The 23,652-nt window shown below is 50.5% G+C and overlaps 2 protein-coding genes across 8 annotated transcripts in view; both read left to right on the forward strand.

Annotated features, from left to right (window-relative positions):
- Positions 1 to 7: 7 nt before the first annotated feature.
- On the forward strand, positions 8 to 21,191 carry COQ8B (coenzyme Q8B). 5 transcript variants are annotated; one of them, XM_057493112.1, is made up of 16 exons: positions 98 to 161; positions 806 to 884; positions 3,521 to 3,625; positions 3,731 to 3,850; positions 3,996 to 4,062; positions 5,609 to 5,686; positions 8,088 to 8,210; positions 8,351 to 8,436; positions 9,462 to 9,602; positions 9,683 to 9,764; positions 10,529 to 10,622; positions 12,519 to 12,660; positions 12,812 to 12,919; positions 14,969 to 15,034; positions 19,898 to 19,984; positions 20,418 to 21,191. In XM_057493112.1, exons 3-16 carry the CDS (start codon positions 3,524 to 3,526, stop codon positions 20,718 to 20,720), a joined length of 1,599 nt encoding a protein of 532 aa, XP_057349095.1. In that variant the 5' UTR covers positions 98 to 161; positions 806 to 884; positions 3,521 to 3,523; the 3' UTR covers positions 20,721 to 21,191. The 5 variants fall into 5 exon arrangements, with proteins under 5 accessions (XP_036752400.2, XP_057349095.1, XP_057349094.1 ...); XM_036896505.2 differs by lacking the exon at positions 806 to 884 and having other exon boundaries at positions 8 to 161; XM_057493111.1 differs by lacking the exons at positions 98 to 161; positions 806 to 884 and adding an exon at positions 203 to 323.
- Positions 21,192 to 21,661: 470 nt separating this feature from the next.
- Positions 21,662 to 23,652, forward strand: part of NUMBL (NUMB like endocytic adaptor protein) — a 29,564-nt gene continuing 27,573 nt past the window's right edge. Inside the window, exon 1 of one of the 3 annotated variants that reach the window (XM_057493109.1) lies at positions 21,662 to 21,800. Coding sequence is in view for 2 of the 3 variants with exons in the window: in XM_057493108.1 (XP_057349091.1) it covers positions 22,235 to 22,258 (24 nt within the window). In the remaining variant the exon portion in view is untranslated. Of the gene's footprint in view, positions 21,801 to 22,038; positions 22,259 to 23,652 lie in introns of those variants that run through there. The other 2 variants (XM_057493108.1, XM_036896500.2) reach the window with 2 other exon arrangements.

The following is a 23,652-nucleotide window of genomic DNA, read 5'->3' on the forward strand; positions in this document are numbered from 1 at the left end:
GGCCAAGCAGGGGTTAACCGATACTCACCACCCTCCCACCCCGCCTCCAGGGAAAGCCCAGAAGCCCCGCCCAGGCGGACGTGACGTAAAGGGACGGGTCTCGTCTGGCCCCGCCCGTCTCCGTTGGAGGGTGTGGCCTCAGCGAGCTAGAAGCTGGTTAGGTTCGGACCTGGGCGCTGGAATCCCGGTTTCCGTCCAGTGGGGCTCCTCCACTAAGCCCCGCCCCGCAACTAATCCAACCTTTATACACCTTCAGGTGACCGGTTTAGCCTTCTTATAACCCTCGGTGACAAGTCCAGCACCGCGCCCATTCTTTACTCTGAGTAAGGACTGACTTTACGCTACGTACGTTCGAGACTCGCTTTCTACCACTTACTAACTGTGCTGCCTAGAGCGAATGACTTACACTCCCTCCGCCCCAGGCTCAGATTTTTCACCTGTAAATGAGGATATTTAATATTTTATTGTTTAGAAAAATGTGTGTTTAGTGCCACAAGAGCCACACAGTTCTACCAACAGGGAAATTGAAGCCCAGAGTAGTAAAATAATTTGTCTAAGGTTAAAAAGTGAGGTTAGTGGTGGGGCAAAGCCAGGGCCTTAAACTCTGAAGCTGGGATGCCTGGTTTCAAATCCTGGCTCCAACACTCACTAATGGGGTAATCTTTCTCAACAGACTTATCTCCTTTGAGCCTGTTTCCTCATCTATAAAAAGGAGGATAACAACCATAATTTTCTTACAGGGCTGTTACAGGAATTAGTAGTTATTTACAACAACATTCACATTTGTGCATTTGCTTTGTGCCAGGCACAATACTGAGCTCTTTGTACCCTAAATCTTGTGAGGTTGGAATCATCGTTCTAGGTGGAAACACAAGCACAAAAAGGTAGAGTAGTGAGTCTGAGATCATACATCCAGGTTGTATCGATTTGAACCCGCCCACCTAATGCAAAGGCTGGGCTTTTAGTCCCTACTGGGTGATAGAACTTGCTTTTGAAGCTGGGGTTTTCGAGGAAGAGCGCAAAGTCAGAGCATTTTCCCTAAATCGGATCATGTCCCTCCTCTGCTCAGAATCCTCCAGGGTTGCCATTCCACTCAGGGTAACAGTCACAAGTCCTCACTGTGACTCACTATACCCTATGTAATCTGGCTCAGGTCACCTCCCAGACCTCATCTCCTCTGTCTTTTCCCCTCTTGGCCTCTTTTCTATTTCTCCAAGATCTCTTCTACCACAGGACCCTTGTACCTGTTGTTCCCTCTTCCTAGAATGTTCTTCCCTCAGACATTCCAATAACTCCCTCCCTCACCTCCTTTGGGTCTTTGTTTGAAGTCATCTCCTCAGCAAGGCCTTCGCTGAGCACCTTATTTAAACTCAAAATCTTCCCTCCAGTCTCTGGCCCTCTCCCCTGGTTTATTTTTCTTTTTGGCATATATGCCTTATTAAATATACTTACAATTTTTTTTTATTGTGCCCCTCACCAGAAGCCAGCACCAAGAGGGCAAAACTTTTAGCCTGTATTGTTCCTTGCTGTATCCCCAGTGCCTAGAAAAGCACATGCTAAGTGCTTAACAAAAATTTTGAAAAGAATGTTTCCAAAAGAAATTTCACGTGTAGCACTCTTGTTCTCTACCAGGCCTCATACTAAGCTTTTTGCAGACACTGTTTTACTGCATCTCTCTCTAACACTGAACAAGAGTAGGTGCTACAGCCCCATTTTAAAGACAGGGACACTGAGGCTCAGAGGTCTGCCTGCCTCTAGCCTTTGCAGGTAGTGACCATGCTATTTGATATGACCTCATATATGTGAACATGTGGCACCAGACTTGGCACCACCAGTCACAATCCTGTAGGGTTATTGTCATAGATGCTTTTTATATATTTTTGCCCCCAAGGGTGAGTTGTCACCCAGCTCCTGAGTCAGACCCTTAATCTAGAGGAGGACAAGAGGTGGTTTCTGTCCTGGAATTGAGTCACCTGGGGGAGAAGCATTGGGCGCAGGACCAAGGCTTTAAAATGAGTCATCTCTTTAAGAACAGTGAGAAGTAATAGCAGGGGGCCTCCTAGCACATCATACAGGCTGGGAAGCTGAGGTCCAGAAAGGAGGGAGGCTCTTCTGAGGTCATATAGCACAGGGGCACAGACAGGGAGGTCTGATTCCTGACAAAGGGGGTTAGAAAGGGGCAGGGGGTTCTGTGGGGAAAGCGTCACATCCCTCCTTCTCCCAGCGGTGGGAGAGATGCCCCAGCCAGCTGCTTCTATTACAAACAGTGAGAAGAGGGATGAGTCAGTCTGTTGTGGAGGGGAGCAGGCTTTAATCCTGCCGCCCCCCCCACTCCCCGCACATCCCCCACACCCCCAGATGGGCTGGGAGCTGGTTTTCTGGGATGCCAAGTCTCCTGACTCAGCACTGGGAATCTTGGCTGAGTGTGTTCTGGGAAATGTCAAGCCTACAGGAAACAGAGGGTTCCCACTCAAGCCATCCAGCAGGTGGGCGAGAGTGGAGAAAAGCAGGGTATATGCGGGAACAGGGCCTGGTGTGCAAGAGGCTGAATGTGAGGGGGTTTATGTACACGGGAGAGTTGAGAGTGTGAGGAGATAGGCAGCAAGGCAGGAAGGTTACAAGGGCAAGGGAGGAGGGTGGGTGCTAGGAGATGGGTGTTTGGAGCAGAGGGGTGTGTGCAAATGTGAAAAGGAAATGTTGGCTGGGAAGATGTGTGTTCAAAAGAGATGATGAGCCTGATGGGGGTAAAAATAAGAAAGGAGATTGTCAAGATGTTCCTGCACAGGACAGGGGTGTGGAGTGTGTAAGGGTAAGGGATATTTGCGAAAACATAGAGAACAAAAAGGGCCGCCGCGTACAAGGAACCCTGAGGTGAGTGCCGGGCATACAAGGGCACGTGCACCACCACGGTGTTCCAGCAAATCCCCGACAGGCCTCAGCGCCCACCCTTAGGCTCCGCCCCTGGTCCCGCCTCTTCACATGCCAGTCAACAAGATGTTGCTTCTCCATTGGCTGTCTGACGAGAGGGCGGGCATGCAGAGACTCCCGGAAGCTCAGGGAAGCCCCAGTGCGTAGCCGAGGAGGAACCGGGGAGCGGTGGGTGCTTAGCAACCAGAGAGGTGCCCAGTAACGGGCTCGGGTTGTGGGGGAACAGGGGAGGAATTGTGGGTACCTAGCAACAAAGGGGAAGGCGGTTCCTAGCAACGGGTTTGGTGGGGAATCAGGAATGGAGAGGTAGCCCTGGAGGATCTGTGGGTGTGTAGCAAATGAGGAGGACCTTAGCAACGGCGGGAAGCGGGACTGGAAAAAAGTAGGTTTGGGGAGGTGCGCAGAAAGAGCAATGGATTCCGAGCAAGGGTAGAAGTAACTAGGAGAAATTGGGGGGGCCTGTTAAGAGGGGAGGAAGTCTGGTGAGTGGGATTCTTAGGGTGGACACAGAGGAATGTGAGGGCTTGGCAGAGGCAGCGGGAAGGTCAGTCCCACAACTCCTCCTTGAATAATCCCTCCTTTTCTCCCCCAGGCGATGTGGCTGGAGGCCAGGGGCCTACTGAGGGGGAGCTGTGGACCACTGGGCCGGACTATTGGTCTGTTTTGTGGGGCCCTGGGGCCTGGACCCCACTGGTGGGTAAGAGCCTGGGAAGGGGTCTTCAAAGGGAAGAGGCTGAGGGGACAAAAGGGCCAGGCAGATCCCATGTCCTCCACTCATTACCAATGTTCATGTCTCTTGCAGGGTCCATGTGGCGGTTCTTGGGCCCAAAGGTTTCATAAGGATGGGCCTGGCAGAGGTCTGGGTGAGGAGGACATTCGCAGGGCTCGCGAGGCCAGGATCAGGAAGACATCCCGGCCCCAGGTAGCATCGCCCCTCACCCACCCAGCAACACCCCATGAAGGCAGCTGGCTTCCTGAGCTTGGGGCAGGGTGTGGCGGCAGGTTGGTTGGACTCCCTGGACACCGTGTCCACCTTCCTGCCCTCAGACCTGCTCTCCATTTCCCAGCTGAGTGACCGCTCTCGGGAACGCAAGGTGCCTGTCTCCCGCATCAGCCGCTTGGCCAACTTTGGGGGTAGGTGTGACTGTGGGACACTAGAGGAGGTGACATTTATGGAGTGAAGCAAGGGAGAGGGTGAATCAGAGACAGGAAGGGAGAGACAAAAAGAGAATGAAGGTAAAGGCCTGCAAAACCAAGAGAAACAGTGAGAAACATATGTATTGAGGCCTTGGAATGTACAAGGTCCTGTACACCCATGATCGCTCTGCACCGTGTGCGTAAGTGTTTATTTCCATTCTATAGACAAGGAAATGGAGGCTACGGGAGGTGAAGTGACTTGACCCCAGGTCATGTCGCAGGATTGTTCAAACTTTAGGTCACAATCTGCATGAAATAATTTAGTGGGTTGCAAGCAGCGTTGAAAAGAATGGAAAGTATGAGGTGTGTGTACCGTAAGGGAAAGTCTTATTTCATGAAACATTATGTATACATTGGTCTCTACTGATTATAATGCTGATGTCTTGTTTACTGTGGGTCAAAGCTCAGGTTTTAAAGATACTGATTCACAGTATAAAGAGGGAGTTGAACGCAGTGGTTAGAGCTCTGACACCAGCCTGCCCAGGGTTTAAGGGGTAATTCTGCTGCATCCACACTTTATGACTCTGGACAAGGTGTTAACTTCTCTAATCCTTGGTTTCCTCCTGTAAAATGGGAGTGTTTCTGTAAAACTTACCTCAACAAGGGTGTGAGGAAAAAATGACTTAGTGCATCTAAGGCACTAGGCATGGTTCCTAGCGGGTAGAAAGTGCTCAGAAAATGCCAGCAATGATTCTTTACAGAGACAGTGATAGAAGCAAAAAGACTCAAGATATCTTTAGGGACAAAAGAGAGGAAATCAGAGCCAGAGAAAGAGCATCAAAAGGAACAGAGAGAGAGGCCTAGACATGTGCCAGGTAGAGGGAAGGGGAGAAATGGAGTAAGAAGTGACTTAGAAAAAGAGGTGAGCAGAAAGAAGAGGTGTGGGCAGAGAAACAGGAGTCTTAGGAAGACAGACACACCTGGCGAGGTAGGGGTGGGGTCACTTCGGGGCCTTCTTATTCTTGGCTGTGCACTAGAATCATCTGGGATGCTTTAAAAGAAAAAAAGAATTCTAAGGCCTCCACTCAGGTCATTTTAATCCAAACCTCATTATTCACAAAAGTTCCTCACATGACTTAGATGCACAACTGGGGTAAGCTGGCCCAGGACACCGACATGGAGAGAGAGAGAGAGAGCCTGCCTGGCACAGGGTGAGCCCTCATTATAACAGCTCAATTTTTTAAAAAAGAAAAGAAAAGCTTAATAAACACTTCATTGAATAATTAATTTGCATATAGAGCTGTACATATATCATAAATGTGCAGTTTGGTTCATCTACACAAAGAGGTAGCCCCACCTTGACAGGAACCCCAAGCAGGGAGATGGTGAGTAAAAGACAGTTGGGGACAGAGGGATGCAGAGAGTTGGGAGACAAATATGTATAGACAGAGACAGAGACGAAAGAGGAACTGGGCAGGGGGCGTACAGTTTGCGGGCAGTTCACCCGGGCAAGTGGGCACCTAGCTCCTCTCTTACTCTCCAGGACTGGCTGTGGGCTTAGGGCTGGGAGTGCTGGCCGAGGCGGCCAAGAAGTCGCTGCCAGGAGGACACCTACAGTCAGGTGAGTGGGCCACACTGCCTGGCCTTCTGTGTGACCTGGGGCAAGTGGCTTCCCTTCCCAGAGCTCCAGTTTCCCAGAAAATGGAAGTGATGATAATGTAACCATCTCTTTGGGTCATTGTGGAATGCTCAGAACAGGGCGAAGCCACTGTCAGGGCTGTGATGAATAGAAGCATATCATGTGAGAAAAAAAATTAAGCCATCAGGACCTTAGGAAAGCTGAAGCCAGAGGAGTACTAGTGAGCGTCTGTGTGCAATGGGGATGGAGTGAGATGTATAGAGATCGGCATTTGTAGGTGAGGTTCCCCAGCAAGTCAGTGTCTTAAAACAAAAATGAGAGTGGATGTTCCAGATCAGAGGACACTAAAGAGAAAATAACTGACAAATGAAATATGTGAACCCTGATGCATGTCAGTTCAAAAATGGTAACTACAAAACACTTTTTGGGAAAAGTATGGGAAAATCTGAAGAGCAAATGAGAGACTTAATGTTAATTTTCTTAGGTGTGAGGATGGCACTGTGATTGTGAACTCGCACAGGTTGAGTACAACTGCATGCAAATAGGTCAGCAAAAAATAGTGGTAAGCATTTGGGCACACACACAAGGAAAGCAGATGAGGCAGAATCTTAAAATGTTGAATCGGGTGTGCAGGTGTTCATGTTACCATCCATGCACCTTTTCTGTCTGTTTGGCTCTTTCTCAAAATAAAAAGCCTGGGGGTCAGTAGAGGATTAGGCTCTAGGGTGAGGCCAAACTGAGTCTGCACACTGTTCTGCCACTTCTATGCTGTGTGACCCAGGGCTAGGCACTGTACCTCTCTGAATCTTTTGTTTCCTCACCTTGAATATGAAGGCATTGGTAGTTCTTACGTCCTGGGGTGATTGTGAGGATTCAGGCAGAGAATCCACACAGACGCTTGGCATTCTGCCTGCTGCAGGGTGAGCCCTCATTATAACATCTCAATTTTTAAAAAAATAAAAGCTTAATAAACACTTTATTGAATAATCTAATTTACATACAGAGCTGTGCATATATCATAAGTGTACAGCTTGGTTCATCTACACAAAGTGGACACATCTGAGCTCCCAGATCAAGAAACCCTGATACAGCAGTTCTCAAACTTTTTGGTCTAAGGGTCTCTGCATACTCTTTAAAACTGAGGAATGGGTAAACATAATGTATTATATCCATACAATGGGATATTGTCACCCATAATGATAATGCTACAATGTGAATGAATCTTGGAAACACTGTCCTAGTGAAAGAAGTCAGACACCAAAGGCCACACATTAGATGATTCCATTTATATGAAATGCCCAGCATTGGGAAATCTATAGAGACAGAAAATAGTGGTTTCAGGGTTCAGGGAAAGGTGGTTGGGAGAAATTTGGGATGACTATTAATAGGTATGGTGTTTCTTTTTGAGGTGATGAGAATGTTCTAAAATTGGCTGTCGTAATAGTTGTACAACTCTGAATATACAGAAAGCCATTGAACTACGCTTTAAGTGGGTAAATTATATGGTATGTGAATCGGATCTCAATAAAAATAGAATGAGGACCCCAAGGAGCTTGTTTAGGTGGGGTTGTATTAGTGGATATTTACTGTAGTAAAGATTGAATAGTTTTTAAGACACAAGAATACACACACACATATTCCATCAGCTGTCAGAGCAACATCATCACAGGTCCTGGAGCTTCTGGAAAAACTGGGAGTTATGAGAGTAAAAAAAGGCAAATAGCATTTGTTATTAGAATGAAAATAGCTCTGATCTCACAGAGCCTCCTGAAGCTTCTCAGGGGCCCCCCAGACCACACTGAGAATCATTGCCCTGGTTCCCCAGAAGCTCCTCTCATGCCCAATCCTGGCCACTCCTCCAACCACAGTAACCACTCCAGGGCTTCTGACCCCCGACATTAGTTTTACCTGTTCCTGCTCTTTATGCGAGTATAATCGGACAGTGTATTCCTGTGTGTGTCTGGCCTCTTTTGCTCAGCATTCTGTGTGAGAGGTGCAGCCAAGTTGCTGTGAGGAGTTACAGGTTGTGGAATCAGTGCTGTAGTATTCACTCCATGACTACTCCTTTCTTCTCTTGACGGTCATTTGGGCTGTTCCTGGTTTGGGAGTGTTAATGAATAGTGCTGCTGTGAGCCTTCTCAGAGTACCTGTTGGTGGACACATTTCTCCTGGGTGTATTGCCTCGGGTATAGGCATGTGCTTTACTAGAAACTCCCAACTGTTTTCCAAAGGGCTTGTGCCATGACACTGAGCAGCAGCGCTGGCATTCAGGTTGCTCCACACTTAGTGTTGTCTTGTTCATTTTAGCCATTCTGATGGGTGTGCAGTGGTATTATAATGATTATGTTTGTGATTGTAATGCTAATGGTTATCTCCAACCCAGAGGGTGGCTCCCGCCCAGGCTCCAGCCCTTTCCTGTCAGAGGCCAATGCTGAGCGGATTGTGCAGACCTTGTGTGCAGTTCGGGGGGCCGCCCTCAAGGTTGGCCAAATGCTCAGCATCCAAGGTACATCATGACCCTCGACTCCTAACCCCTGACCTCACTTCTACTCCACTGCACCCACCAAGCCCTGACTGCACATACTCCCATGGGGGCCCCTCCTCCCCTGCTCCTTCACTGCTTCCCTACCCCCTCTGTCCCCCAAGACAATAGCTTCATCAGCCCCCAGCTGCAGCACATCTTCGAGCGGGTCCGCCAGAGCGCCGACTTCATGCCCCGCTGGCAGATGCTGGTGAGTGCCCAGTGCTGGGTGACTGGTGAGGGAGGTGTGCTTCACTCTGCCTGAATTTCCTAGGTTCATTGCCCTACCCCCTGTCTGACTCTGTGCCTCAGTTCCCCCATCTGTCAAGTGGGGATCGTTAAAGCTCACATCTCATAGGACTGTTGTGATTAAATGAGATTAAACAAGAGAGTGGTTCAGAGTGCTCAGCCCGGTCCCTGGCAGGCTCAGGGCTCTGTCAGGGCTGTTGAAGAAGCAGTAGAGCATAGGGGCCAGACTTTGGGAGTTCAAACCCTCGCTCTGCCACTTAGTACCAATGTGGCCTGACCTCTCTGTGCCTCAGTTAGCTCATCTGTGAAATGGCAATAGCAGTAACAACACCCACATCATAGGGTTACATTAATTAGTATATGTTCAGCACTTGCACTTAGAAGGGCCCTGACACATCATGAGTGACATGAAAGTTTTAGCTGTTATTATTACTGGATTTTAATTAAAGGAGATGGTGTCTGTAAACAGGTTGGCCCAACGCCTGGCACTGAGTAAGTGCCCAAAACATGAGCTGTTCTTCTAATAACTGGGTAAGGGTGTAGAATCTGGAATCCAGCCGCCTGCCTGCCTTCTGATCTGTGCTGCTCATTCCCTGTGACCCTGGGTAGTTACTGTCCCCCTCTGGGACACTCCAATGGGACCTGGCCCGCAGGAAGCGCTCTGTAATTTTGGCTCTCCTTTATCTTACTAGGTTTGAGTAAATAATTTAATATACAAGTATAACAAAGGATTATTACCAATCTTAACTACGCATAATGGCAATCCCCACAACAGCCCGCAGTCTCTCGGGAGTATAGGCTCAGGCTGGGCCTCCCACTCCGCCAGGACCTAGCTCATCAACCTGGGCCAAGAGACTTCCCTCTGAGCCTCATTTTCCTTGTCTGTAAAGTGGGGTAGCAGCCAATTAACACGGAGAGTGCTCAGCACGGGGAGTGAAATCAGCTGCCTTTAATGATGATGATGATTCTTAGGACCTCTCTCCCCAGAGAGTTCTTGAAGAGGAGCTCGGCGGGGACTGGCAGGCCAAGGTAGTCTCTTTGGAGGAGGTGCCCTTTGCTGCTGCCTCCATCGGGCAGGTGCACCAGGGCATGCTGAGGGATGGGACCCCGGTGGCTGTGAAGATCCAGGTGAGAGGGGAGGCCAGCTGGGGTGGGGGCGGCACACTGCTGTCCCAGAGGAGTGACACTCCCTGCTACCCCCCTCCCAGTACCCAGGTGTTGCCCAGAGCATACAGAGTGACATCCAGAACCTGCTGGCAGTGCTCAAGATGAGTGTGGCCCTGCCGGAGGGTGAGGCGCCTGCTCCACCCCCGACTGCGGGGGGATTTCTCCGAAGAGAGAGTGGGGCCAGATGGAGGGAGGGCAGCTGGCTCTGAGCAGGGTGTGCCTGTGTGTGAGTGTGAGCAGGTGTGGAAGCCTGTGTGTCTGAGGCAGAAGGGGCACCAAGGCAGGGAGAGCCCAGAGAGTGCTGGTGTGTGAGGAAGACAAACGTAGAGATTCTGACAGAGGCTCAGACAGAAGCCCAGACCGAAATCCATAAACACACACACAGGATATCCAGAGAGGGACTGTCAGTCTGAAAAAAAGCCACAGAAACAGGAAGGGAGTGTAAGCGGGACCTCATGATTTTGTCACAGCACATGAGAAAGCGCCTGAAGAAGACGGAGCAGTGTGTATGTGTATGTGTATGTGTGTGTGTGTGTGTGTGTGTGTGAGAGTGAGAGTGGCAGGCCTAGAAAGGAAGACTCCGAGGCCTGAGGGCAGCATGTGAGAATGTGAAAAAGAGGGAGTAAGTGGCATGTGACCGCGGAAGAGATGTCTGGGGACTGGAATCTGTGCCTATGAGAGATACAGGCCCCAGGAGAGGCTGCAGTTGTGTGAAGGACAGAGGGGAAGTGCATGGACAGACAATGCAGGTAAAAGGCATGTGAGGGACAGATAGTGAGAGACGACTGGTAGCGAGAGAAGAAATCTCTGAGTTGGAGCCTGAGGGGCAGCAGGGGGAAGGTGGGACAGGCTGTGGCCTTCCCTGGCTGACACCACTGCCCCCTCAGGCCTGTTTGCTGAGCAGAGCCTGCAGGCCCTGCAGCAGGAGCTAGTTTGGGAGTGTGACTACCGTCGTGAAGCAGCTTGTGCCCAGAACTTCAGGTGAGCTGAGCAACGTGCAGGCCCCTCAGGGACCCCTTCTCTCCAGCTTCCCTCCTTCCTTCCCTCCCAGGATGAGTGGGAAGTGGATTACCCCCATCCCGTGCCCCACACCCCCTCCCCCGCAGCTGGAACTGGGGTAGGGCTGGCAAACCTTTTTTCTCTGCATTCATTTGCTCATCCACCCATTCGTGCACTCATGACTTCATTGATCCCATGTCCTCTGTGGACTTGGACATGTCACTTCCTCTCTCTGTTGGTTTTCTCATATGTCCGATGGGACACATAACCACTGCAGTCTCACGGGGACATGCTTTTGTCAACAAGCACTTAATTCCACAGTGAGATAACGTTACACTCACTGGACTAACAGATTAAATAGCCTGACAGTGTCCCGAGTTGGGGACAAGAGAGCTTCAGGACATCCCTTATATACTGTGGGCAGGAAGAGAAATTGCTATAAGCATGCTGGCAGCACTGAGCCTCAGTATTCACATAAACCCAAAGTTGCCCTCCTTGCTAAATACTCCAGGGGCACTTATGCTCATAGACACCATCAGACTTTTTCAGAATGCTCAGAGCAATGACAGTCCTCACTGGCTCACTGGGAAAACCCAAATCTATCAGCTTTGTCCAGCAGGATGGATAAATAAATTGCAGTATATTCATCACTGGAATATCATACACCCGCGAAGATGAATGAACTACAGCTACAGAGAACGATGAGGTTGTGTCTTAGAAGCATCGTGATATGCAGCAATTAATTGCACCTCGTGCGATCCTCTGCAGTATGGCCCATACGTTTATTGAATCAAGTCCTGTAGGTACGGAGTGAGAGGAGGCAGTGGTTAGGGGCATGGGCCCTGGACTCAGATGTGAGGTCCAGTCCCAGGTTGGCCCTGAACAGGCTCGGTGGCCTAAATCTGCACACTCGGAAGAGTATCCTCTGCATAGGGGAGTGAGGATAAATGGGAACTGTGCTGATGAAATGCTTAGCATAGGGGCCTGGGCCATGAGAAGTAGTTTAAAAAGAGATTTTATAAACTAGGACAAAAATACAAGCTCCAAAGTGGAACTTTAGGAGGACAGTGTAAAGTAAGCTGGACCAGGGCACTTCCGTGGGGGATCTGGGAGACCCCTCTCCTGTAGGATTCCCCTTGCCCTCAGAATAAAGCCTACATCATGCCCCTGGCCCTACCCCATAGCCCTGCTCCAGAGCTACCCCCACTCCAGCCTTCCCACAGGTCCCCAGCCAGTGGTCTCACTCATTCTTTGCCTCCCAAATCTCATACTTCCACGTGTTCTGTCAGTCTAGTATTGGTCTGTGTGTCTGTTAGTTAGAGTGTGGTGTCTGGTATGTGTGTGGGGAGGGCCCAGGGCTCATCCACTGCTCTGTCTGTCACCCAGTGTCATCTAACAGGGACAGACACCAAGAGTCTTCCCCTTTATTAACCAGGGTTCAGAGTAATGACACCAGGAGGGACCCATGAGTATCACTGTGGTCTCAGATCATCAGTGACTGTTCTTGGGGTGGATTAACTAATAAGTCGATATAAAAAAAAAGTGGTGCTCATCAAGCTTAATATATTAAGTTCATCCTGGGACAACTGGAAGTCATAGAAGTGTTTCCAGGAGGGAAGTGGTAACTGGGTCTCCAGCAGCACCCAGCTTTGGGACAAGCACAGAGTAGGTGCTGCAGAGATGTTTGTTGAGTGAATAAATGAAATGTCTGAATGAATGTCAGTCCAGCCAGGTATTGGCCATCACTCAGGACAGAGAGGCAAAAGGAAGGCAGGAAGGAAGCTGAGACATAGACTGTTCATGGAGGACTTCTCAGAGGGGGAGGCCACATGGGCCTGAAGCATGAAGTCCCCTCCCCTCCCCTTCTTTCTGCCCCAGGCAGCTGTTGGCAGGTGACCCCTTCTTCCGGGTACCAGCGGTGATCACAGAGCTGTGCACGACACGGGTGCTGGGCATGGAGCTAGCTGGAGGGGTCCCTCTAGACCAGTGCCAGGGCCTGAGCCAGGACACCCGTAACCAGGTACATGGTCTCATGCAACAGCTGGGTGGGCCTGCCCCAGGGCAGGGCTGACAGGGTGGGCCAGACAGACTTAAGGTTCCTCTCCAGGTTGGAGAGGCTTTATAGGGGCAGATGACTCTGAGCTGTCTGTTACTCTGTCTTCCCATCCCAGATCTGCTTCCAGCTCCTGAGGCTGTGTCTACGGGAGCTATTTGAGTTCCGATTCATGCAGACAGACCCTAACTGGGCCAACTTCCTGTATGATGCCTCCAGCCACCAGGTAGGTTCTTCGTGATATGTGTCAGGGTACATTAGCTACTGTAGCAAATATTTCCCAATATCTCAGTACCTTAATACAACAGTAGTTTATTACCCACATAATAGGTTTGGTTGGCCCTCCTCCACATGGTGATTCAGGGACCCAGGCTCCTTCCCTTCCCTTCTGTTTTTGTGTCTTCCTCTAGGCCTGGCAGTGCTCTCCTTCCAGGGGAAGGGGAAACAGGTTGAAAGGGTAACCCCTTGCCTAACTGCTTTGGCCAAAAGTGCCCTGTCATTCCCTTTACCATTCCATTGATAAGAACTGGTCACATGGCCTGTCTGGGTGCAAGGGATGCTGGGAAATGGAGTCCCTGGCTAGGCAGTGGCCTCCTAGTGAAAGTGTAACAATCTAGAAGAGGAAGCACAATTTTTGAAGTCATTTAGTCATCACCACCACACTTGTTGCTCATTTAGAACACACCAAGCACCTACTGCCTGTTGACAGTGATGCCAAGACAACCCTGATCGTCCCCTTTTCAGAGTTTCCAGCCCAGTGGGGAGACCAGTCACTAGGCAATGGTGACCTACAGTAATTACTACCATGATGGGGAAGCACAAGCCAAAGTGGTCATGATGGGGGAGGCCCGGGGGCTGTGGGAAGCCAGGGAAAGTGGCTGACCCAGCCTGGGGTGAGTGACGTCAAGGAAGGCTTCTTGAAGAAAGTGCCATTAAAGCTGAAACCAGATAGATTAAAAGGAGACAGCCATCTAAAGAGCAGAGCACTCCCAGCAGACAACACAGGGTGTCCAAAGGCCCGGGGGTGGAGTTTAGACTGAAACACTCAGGATGTATGGTTGCCAAATGGCTCTCCAAAATGGTCTGTATCCATTCTGTCCCCAGAGAGGTCTTCCTAAAACACAAATCTAGCCAAGCTGCCCCTTCCGCAGCTCCCCAACACCCTCAGGATCAGCTCTTGAGCACTTTGCCGCATGTAATGTGGCCCCACTGAGTCTCCAGCCTCAGTCTCATGCTGCTTCTTCCTCCCAAGTGCACAGACACCCTGCATCCCTCCTAGGCTCATACCCAGAGACATGTTTTTCTAACTCCAGGCGATGATACGAGTCCTGATATCAATTCACTGGGGTCCATGAGCTATTTTTTTTAAGGCATAGAATAGAAAATATCAGTGTCACAAATGGGAAGGATCCATATTATTTTGGGACAGTTTTGTTTGACATTTATATTTATGTATGCATGTATGCTGGTGCCCAGTATAATCTATATTTCCTACTGTGGGTTGTGATCAGTACTTTAAACTCCACTGCCCTAGAGAAACTCTTACACATTGTGTTCATTGGGCACTTTTTAATGGCAAAACCCAGAAACCACAATATCCATCAACCAGATAACTGCATTGTGATATATTCATGTAACAGCAGTGAAAAAAAATGAATGAATGAGTGAGAGCTGCACACAGCAATGGGGATAAGCTGCAAAACCATGTTGGGCACAAAGAACAAGTTGCAGGATAACTATCATAAACAACCATTTATGATGTGAAGTTTTAAAACATGCGGAACATTACTGTGTATTGCTCATGGGTACACACATATATAAAACATGTAGAAATGCACACACGGGAATTTCAGGAAATAATAATTTAATAATAGTAATAATTTCAGGAAAATGGGGACCCTGGAAAAAAGGATGAGGACATGAAGAGGTAGCATCAGGCCAGGGTACACCGGAGGCTCCCTCTGGATTGGATTTATATTTTAAGCTGGTGGTGGGACTTGTGGGGTTCATTTTACTTTTCCATGGATTTTATTGTCTGGATTTTTTCCTGTGCCTAAAACCTGTCCTGAAAATGATTAGGACAAAAGAAATAAAAGCCAGGTCCCTTCAGCTTCACATGGGGGTGGACTGGAAGGAGCCCCAGGAGGCTGCTGGATGGCAGCTCTGGCAGGAGAGGCAGGATATGGGGAGGGAGGGGTGGACCCTAGGTACCCCTGCTGGACAGTAGGAACAGTGGTGGACTCCCAGTGTCCCTTTTACCATCCCTCATTCCTAGGTGACTCTGCTGGACTTTGGTGCAAGTCGAGAATTTGGGACTGAATTCACGGACCATTACATTGAGGTGAGTGTCCCCAACCCTAGTGTCTCTGAAGGGCCAAGCCTCAAGCCACATAGGGAGGCAAGGGTGAGAAGGAGAAATATAGTTATCTGGAATTAAGAAGTAATATGTAATAGTGATATCAATAGCTAACAAATACCAAGCACTTGATATTATGGCAAGCACTTTTAAATTGATCTAAACCATCCAGCAACTCTATGGGTAAAGGACCATTTTTAATGCATTTTACAGGTGAAGTAACTGGGGCTCTGAAAAGTTATGTCACTTGCCCAAGGTCACAGCAGACCTGGAATTCAAACTCAGGGAGTCTGAGTCCAGAACCCATGCTCCCAACCCCTGAGTAGCCCCTTCTTAAGAGAAAGGCCAACAGTGGCTCTCCTGTCACCTCCCCACACTGTCTAGGGCTATAGTGCCCAGCCTTACATTCTCGTACCTCCCTGGCAGGTTGCTCCCTAGCGGGCAGCTCTCCTTAGAAGTGTTTCCTCATTTATGTTGCCCATCCTTCCCACCCACCAGGGTGGATTTGTCCCAGAGGTCACAAAGAATGCCATCTCATTAATTTGTTGAGATTGAACTTGTAATCATTTAGTCACCGATTCAAGTATTCTCTGACCTCTCTCTGTCTGGGTGATACTGGGAATAAGAGTGACCAGTCCAACCCGGGTCCTGACCATCAGAGAGCTCACACACGAGGTCGGGGACAGACTGTAAGGACCCGGAGGGGTTAGTGTGGGATGGGGAAGTACAGGGGACTGTGGGAGCGAGAGGACAAGCCTGGCCCAGCCTAGGGGGTCCGGGAGAGCTTCCCAGGGGAAGAGACATCAGCATTGAGACCTAAGGGATAAGGAGACCAACCAGGCAGAGCTAGGAGGGTATTCCAGACAGATAACATGTGCAAAGGCCAAGCGGCGAGAAGGGACATTCCAAAGCAGTGCTTCTCAGACTTGATGAGAAACACTGCCCTCCCCTCTATGATCCTATTAAAATGCAGATTCCGGTCTGGAGTTAGGCATAAGATTCTACATTTCTAACACAGCCCCAGGTGATGATGTCAGAGCTGCTTGTACAGGGCGCACTGGAGTAGGAAGGTCCTGGAGGCTCTTCCAAAAGGAAGCTCGTGTTCTGACTGAGCCGCAGTGGGGCAGAGCAGGAGCCGGCAGTCGAGGCTGGAGCCAAATCACTGTGGGTCTTAGAAGCCATGCTTCTCGGCTGTATTTTATCTGGCTGCCTGAGGAGCCATGGAAGGAATTTGAGCAGAGGAGGGACATGGTCAGAATTAGAAAACTCCCTCTGAATAACAAGTAGTCTTTAAGACTGGGAGCTGGGAGCCCTCGAAGGCTGTGGGGAGGAGAAGAGAGGTGTCGGGGACAAGGCCCAGAGCTCTGGCTTGGGAACTGGGAGAATATGGGGTCCCCCTGGAATGGGGAAACAAAGGAGGAGCTGATAACTATCCCCCACCACCACCCCTCACACACAGGCCACTTGAGGTCCAAAGATGAGGCCTCTGGGTAGTTGGGACGTCTTGTGCCCTCTGCCCTTGGGCCTGTTTAACATAGCCCTCCTCCCTTCTCCCCAGCCTTTTCCAGTTTGAAAAAGCCCTGTCACATGGGCCCCCAAGGACCACAGTCCTGACAGATGGCCAGACAGGCTCAGGCTGGGGTAGCTGAGACAGAATAGAACTGCCAGATTTAATCCTGTATCCCCTTCTCTTCCTTCCAAGAAAGGGCTGCTCAGCAGCTAAGGTTTGCCCTGGTCCCACTCTTCGCCTTGCTAGTCCCTGCTGAGCCTTATTCCTCTTCTGGCAAGTAAGGACCCTCAGATCACTTCTTCTTTTTTATTTTTGAGATTATGAAGCACTTTTATTTATGTATTTTTTATTAAGGTATTATTGATATACACTCTTATGAAGGTTTCACATGAAAAAACAGTGTGGTTACTACATTCACCCATATTATCGTGTCCCCCCTCATACCCCATTGAAGTCACTGTCATCAGTGTAGTAAGATGCCACAGAGTCACTATTTCCCTTCTCTGTGCTACACTGTCTTCCCCATGAACCCCCCACACCATGTGTGCCGATCATAATACCCCTCAATCCCCTTCTCCCTCCTTCCCCACCCGCCCTCCCCCACCCCTCCCCTTTGGTAACCCCTAGTCCCTTCTTGGAGTCTTTGAGTCTGTTGCTGTTTTGTTCCTTCAGTTTTGCTTCGCTGTTACACTCCACAAATGAGGGAAATCATTTGGTACTTGTCTTTGTCCACCTGGCTTATTTCACTGAGCATAATATCCTCCAGCTCCATCCATGTTGTTGCAAATAGTAGCGTTTGTTTCTTTCTTATGGCTGAATAGTATTCCATTGTGTATATGCACCACATCTTCTTAATCCATTCATCTACTGATGGAGCCTTAGGTTGCTTCTGTATGTTGGCTATTGTAAATAGTGCTGCAATAAACATAGGGGTGCATATGTCTTTTTGAATCTGAGAGGTTATATTCTTTGGGTAAATTCCTAGGAGTGGAATTCCACGGTCAAATGGTATTTCTATTTTTAGTTTTTTGAGGAACTTCCATATTAATTCCACAGTGGTTGAACTAGCTTACATTCCCACCAGCAGTGTAGGAGGGTTCCCCTTTCTCCACATCCTCACCAACATTTGTTGTTGTTTGTCTTTTGGATGTTGGCCATCCTAGATGGTGTGAGGTGATCTCATTGTGGTTTTTATTTGCATTTCCCTGATAATTAGTGTTGTGGGGCATCTTTTCATGTGCCTGTTGGCCATCTGAATTTCTTCTTTGGAGAATTGTCTCTTCATATCCTCCGCCCATTTTTTAATCAGGTTATTTGCTTTTTGGGTGTTGAGGCATGTGAGTTCTTTATGTATATTTTGTATATTAACCCCTTGTCGGATATGTCATTTACAAATATATTCTCCCATACTGTAAGATGCCTTCTTGTTCTGTTGATGTTGTCCTTTGCTATACAGAGGTTTTTCAGTTTGATGTAGTCCCATTTGTTCATTTTTGCTTTTGTTTCCCTTGCTCGAGGAGATGCATTTAGGAAAAAGTTGCTCATGTTTATATTTAGGAGATTTTTGCCTATGTTGTCTTCTAAGAGTTTTATGGTTTCATGACTTACATTCAGGTCTTTGATCCATTTTGAGTTTACTTTTGTGTATGGGGTTAGACAATAATCCAGTTTCATTCTCTTGCATGTAGCTGTCCAGTTTTGCCAACACCAGTTGTTGAAGAGGCAGTCATTTCCCCATTGTATGTCCATGGCTCCTTTATTGTATATTAATTGACCATATATAATTGATTTTATATCTGGGCTCTCTAGTCTGTTCCTTTGGTCTACGGGTCTGTTCTTGTGCCAGTACCAAATTGTCTTGATTACTGTGGCTTTGTAGTAGAGCTTGAAGTCGGAGAGCATGATTTCCCCAGGTTTATTCTTCCTTCTCAGGATTGCTTTGGCTATTCACAGTCATTTGTGGTTCCATATGAATTTTAGAACTATTTGCTCTAGTTTGTTGAAGAATGCTATCTTATTTTGTTAGGAATTGCATTGAATCTGTAGGTTGCTTTAGGCAGGATGGCCATTTTCACAATATTAATTTTTCCTATCCATGAGCACAGGATGTGTTTCCATTTATTGGTATCTTCTTTAATTTCTCTCGAGTGTCTTGTAGTTTTCAGAGTATAGGTCTTGCACTTCCTTTGTTAGGCTTTTTCTTATGTATTTTATTCTTTTTGGTGCAATTGTGAATGGAATTGTTTTCCTGATTTCTCTTTATGCTAGTTCATCATTAGTGCATAGGAATGCAACAGATTTCTGTGTATTAATTTTGTATCCTGCAACTTTGCTGAATTCAGATATTAGTTACAGTAGTTTTGGAGTGGATTCTTTAGGGTTTTTTATGTACAATATCATGTCATCTGCAAACAGTGACAATTTAACAACTTCTTTACCAATCTGAATACCTTTTATTTCTTTGTGTTGTCTGATTGCCATGGCGAGGACCCTCAGATCACTTCTTAGTAAGAGGAGCGCACAATATTTGTGGTGCTTCCTACATGCAGGTGTGGTGTTAAGCACACCACAGATACCATTTCCTTTGTCCTCACAACAAGCCATGAGGAAGATACTTTCATCATCCCCACTTCACAAATGAGAAAGCGGAGGCCAGAGGCAAAGTGACTTGCCCAGAGGTTCTCAGCCAGCAAGTGGCAGAGCTAAGATTGAGCTGAGGCAGGCTGGCTCCTGCTTCTGTCCATCTGTGCCTGGGTCCTCAACTCCTGCCTTCCGTTCACACACTCACGACTGAAGAGGTGCTTAGCTTCGCACACTAGTTTGCTAAACAGAGATGCACCAAAGACTTCCTGAGTGCCAGACCTTGGACCACATGGGACTAAACCCAGCCAGAATCCCTGCTGTCTCTGGGCTCCAAGTGAGTGCAGGAAACGGACGTCAGACATCAACCATGCCATCATAGAGACGGCACAGTGGCATCTCGGATGCAATTCTGCGTCATAGTCACATCCTTGTCCAGTTGAGTGTTTGGACCCATGAGCAGCACTTAGCATTTATTTCCCCCTGTGCTGTTTCACTGTGGTAGTTTCCAGGCAGGCTTTGCTTTCTCATCCATGTGGGCAGAACCCTGACCACCTCCCCCCCAGGCTCTGGCACGGTCTTGAGGGCAACAGACAGGGGTAAGGTGAGGAGGGTGAGGCTTCTAGGTGAGAGGGCTTGGGGAGGTGAGAATGGCAGTGGGTATGAGGAGGGCCAGGCTTCTAGCCCCCAGTTCTTCAGACCTCTGAGTGAACCCTGCTGCTTGGCCTTTGGCCCTCTGCTCACACCCATCTTCCCAGGTGGTGATGGCTGCTGCGCATGGAGACAGAGACCGGGTCCTGCAGAAATCCAGGGACCTCAAATTCCTCACAGGCTTTGAAACCAAGGTCAGGAGACACTGGGGCATAGGGGGCTGGTATCTATTGGGTATGAATTCTTGGGGGAGGGGGCAGCTTATCTCTTATGGGAGGAGTGGGGGGATGGGGGCTGCTTGGCTACTGAGAAGCCCTGGGAAAATGGGCACCACTGTTTATGTGGGGGCTGCTAGTGGGTACAATGGGCAGGGATGGAGGCTGCTTCTCTGTTGTAGAGAGACCAAGGCTTCCTTGTTTATGGGAAGCTCTGAGAGGAAGTGAAGGGCCATTTCTTTTGGGAGGACTAGGGGGCTGCTTGTCTCCTAGGGGCTCTGGAAGGAGTGGAGGCTGCTTTCTCTTCTAGAGTTAGGGGCTTGTATGAGTTGGGGGCTTCTTCTGGGTCAAGTGGAGGGCTGCCAGTTCATACTGTCCATACCCAGTGCCTCTTGCTCTCCCCTACCCCTAGGCATTTGCAGATGCCCACGTGGAGGCAGTGATGATCCTAGGGGAGCCCTTTGCCACCCAGGGCCCCTACGACTTTGGGGTGGGTGACACCGCCCGCCGCATCCAGGGCCTCATTCCTGTGCTGCTACGGCACCGGCTCCGCCCACCCCCCGAGGAGACCTATGCCCTGCACCGCAAGCTGGCAGGGGCTTTCCTGGCCTGTGCCCGCCTCCGTGCCCACATTGCCTGCCAGGACCTCTTCCAGGACACCTACCACCGGTACTGGGCCAGTCGCCAAGCACAGCCACTGCCCGCGGCCTCCTGACCAGAGGGCCTTATGGTCAGACCCCTCAGATACCCTCCATCCTGGGATCCGTCCCATAGGGTGCCGTCCTCTTCCCACTCTGCTCTGGGGACCCTCTCTTGGACTTCCCAGTCTTGCCTAGCTCCGCGGGGCTAGAGAACTCGTAGCTTTGCAGTCCCATATTCTGCTTTCCCCACCCCAAAGTGGACATCCGGAGATTATTTTTGCCACCATTTGCGAGCCTTAGCCCACCCCTCAAGCCTTCACAGCGACCCAGACTCATCTAGAGGGGGAGCCCCTCACCGCTGCCCCAGGTCTCCCTCCGATCTGGCCAGTGCAAGGGGAAGAGTGGTGTTGACGGAGGCAGCGTCACCTTTGCTCCTCACCCTCTTCCCCAGCTGCCTTCTCCAGGTTCCATCCTCTGTGTTGGGGAGGGGTAAGGAGGGTGTGTGTTTGAACATTCAGTCCGAATAAAAGCAGCCCTCCCCTTTCCCCCCTAACCCTTTTCTTTGCGCTTTTGGGGAGAGGGGGACACGGGGAGGAGCTCTGGGGCTGCGTCCAGGTGCAGATGGCCAGTCCCCTCCCACCCTCTTCTCTAAAAGCCCCAGCTCGGCCTGGGCCTGGGCCATCTGTTGCCGGGTACCTCCTTCTCCCCTTTCCCGCCCCCCCCCCCCGCCCCTCCCGCACGTGCTTACCACCTGCTCCAAAGGGCTGTGGCAGCTGAGGCCTCCCCACAATACACACCACCTCCCAGGCACCCGGCTCCCTTCACTTGGCTCCCGGCAACCTCTCCTTTGCTAATGGGTCTTAAGGCCCCTGCCAGCTGCTTTGCCAAACCCACAGAATTGGGCCGAGCAGGGGTGCAGCGGCAGCCAGAACCGCGCCCTGGGCCTAGCCCAGCGCCCCCTCCCCTCCCCCAAGTCGAACCCGTGGCGCACGGGGACGCCGGGGTCTGTTCTTTCTCCCTCCCATCCTTTGCAAAAAGTGCATCGTCACCGCTTCTGCCCGCCCCCGCTGGGCTGGGAGAACCGTGGGGTTAGCTGGAAGATTTGGGCATGTGGGCCAGCAAGACGCTTCCCGAGGCAACTCCTTCGGACCGAGGTATAGACAAGGAACTGAGATCAGGGTTACGGAAGGGAAAGAAGCCCACGCTTGGATGGACCTGGAGGAAGGGCTCAGCGAGGATCTTCGGCACGCCCAGCCAGCGACCGGCCAATGGGCGTGGCGTGGCGGTGGCCGCACCGGGAAAGGCAGGGTCATTTGCGTGTGGGCGAGGCCTGCAGGCCAGGGGGCGGTGCCTGGGCGGGGTGTTTTTGCATATCCAGCAGGCGGAGGGCCAATGGGCGGGGCGGAGGCGGGAGGGGCGCTTCCCCGCCCCCGGAACGGAATCCTCGGGGGAGCGGAGCAGGCTCGCGCGCGTGCAACCCGCACCGGCCCCCGGCCCGCGTCAGACCGCGCCGCCACCGCTAAGGCAGCAGCACTCGGGGAGCCGGGCCCAGCCGGGACCGCGGGAGGCGGGGGCGCCCGGGCCCTGGATGTCCCGCAGCGCGGCGGCCAGCGTGAGAAGGGCGGGAGAGGGGGGCTCGGGTGGGGGGCGGCGCTGCTGATGTGGCGGAGGGTGGGAGGCGGCCGCGACGCCCGGATGGAGAGTGGGTGCCAAGGTTCGGGAGGGTGGGCCTGGGAGGGGGGCGTCCGAGAACTGGCCCCCACCAAGCCAAAGCTTGGGAGGTCAGGGATCTCGGGCATAGCCAAAGCCCTGGAGGTGGGGATCCCAGACAGACCTTCGCCCCAAAAAATCAAGGACGGGTGACAGATTCTAGGTACAACTCCCTAGGCAAGGTTTTGGGAATGTTGTCGGGAGCAACCCCCATATCAAGCCAAGGCTTCCAGGAGGCGATTCCAGACCAGAAGCAATCCCCACTCCTCCCTGCCTGAGGGGGTCTCTGAGCACAACAATCCTGTAGGCAAGGTCTTATGATGGGGTCTGTGGGCACAGTTTCCCCACCAAGTCAAGGCCTGAGGGTATTCCTGGCACAGTCTGTCCCCAGGCTACAGAGGCATCTTGGGCACATCCCCCCCAATACTTGGGCGGCATCCCAGGAATAGTCCCTTTTCAAAACAAGGTCCCTGTCCTGGGGCTCCACCCCTCCCCACCTGCCTGAATAAAATAGGGAAATTTCAGGCAACCCCCAAAATGCTTGGTCAAGGGTCTCTGGGGCTGCCCATCTGTCTGGGAGCAGCCCCACCCACAGACAGTGTGCTGCCTCTCCCTCCAGTTCTGGTCCCCCAGGCTCCAGGATTCACGCTGTAGGGGTGGGGGTTGCGACTCCCCAGGGACCGAGTGCAGCCCTGTCTGTCTGCAGCGTCTGCGGTGACGGCGGCTTTGTGTGTGGTACCTGGGGGGAAGGGGGAAAGCACGCGATGGGGAGGTTGCTAAGAGTGTGACCCTGGGTTTGTGTGACTGGCTGTGTGCGTATGTGTATGTGTATGTGTGCTACAGCTGGTGACTATGAGGATCCTGTGTGTGTGTCTGTGATTCAGGCTTGTGGTTGTCTCTCAAAATGTGATTTGTCTGTATGTGACCCCAAAACATTTGTGTGACTGTGTGTGTATATGACAACTGCTCACTATGCAGAACCCTGTACTTTTACAGAACCGTGTGCCTGAGTTATGTTCATGGTTGTGACTGGTTGTGTCTGTGATTACATCTTTTGTGACCCTGCTGGTGTGCCTTGGTAACTATAACTGGCTATGTGACAGTGTATATGTTGAGTCAGGTTGGGCATGTGTGTGGCTGACTGGAGATGTGGGTGGAGTTGTGACTGTAAATGGAGTTGTGTCTATGATTCTGTGTCCATGTGCATCTCAGTGACTCTGAATGTTTGTGGTTGTGTCTGACTTTATATGTTTGTCACACATGTGTCTGTGTGACACACAGCTGTCCCTGCAACTC

This window comes from Manis pentadactyla, chromosome 15, assembly GCF_030020395.1.
Source record: "Manis pentadactyla isolate mManPen7 chromosome 15, mManPen7.hap1, whole genome shotgun sequence".
Lineage (NCBI taxonomy): Eukaryota > Metazoa > Chordata > Mammalia > Pholidota > Manidae > Manis > Manis pentadactyla.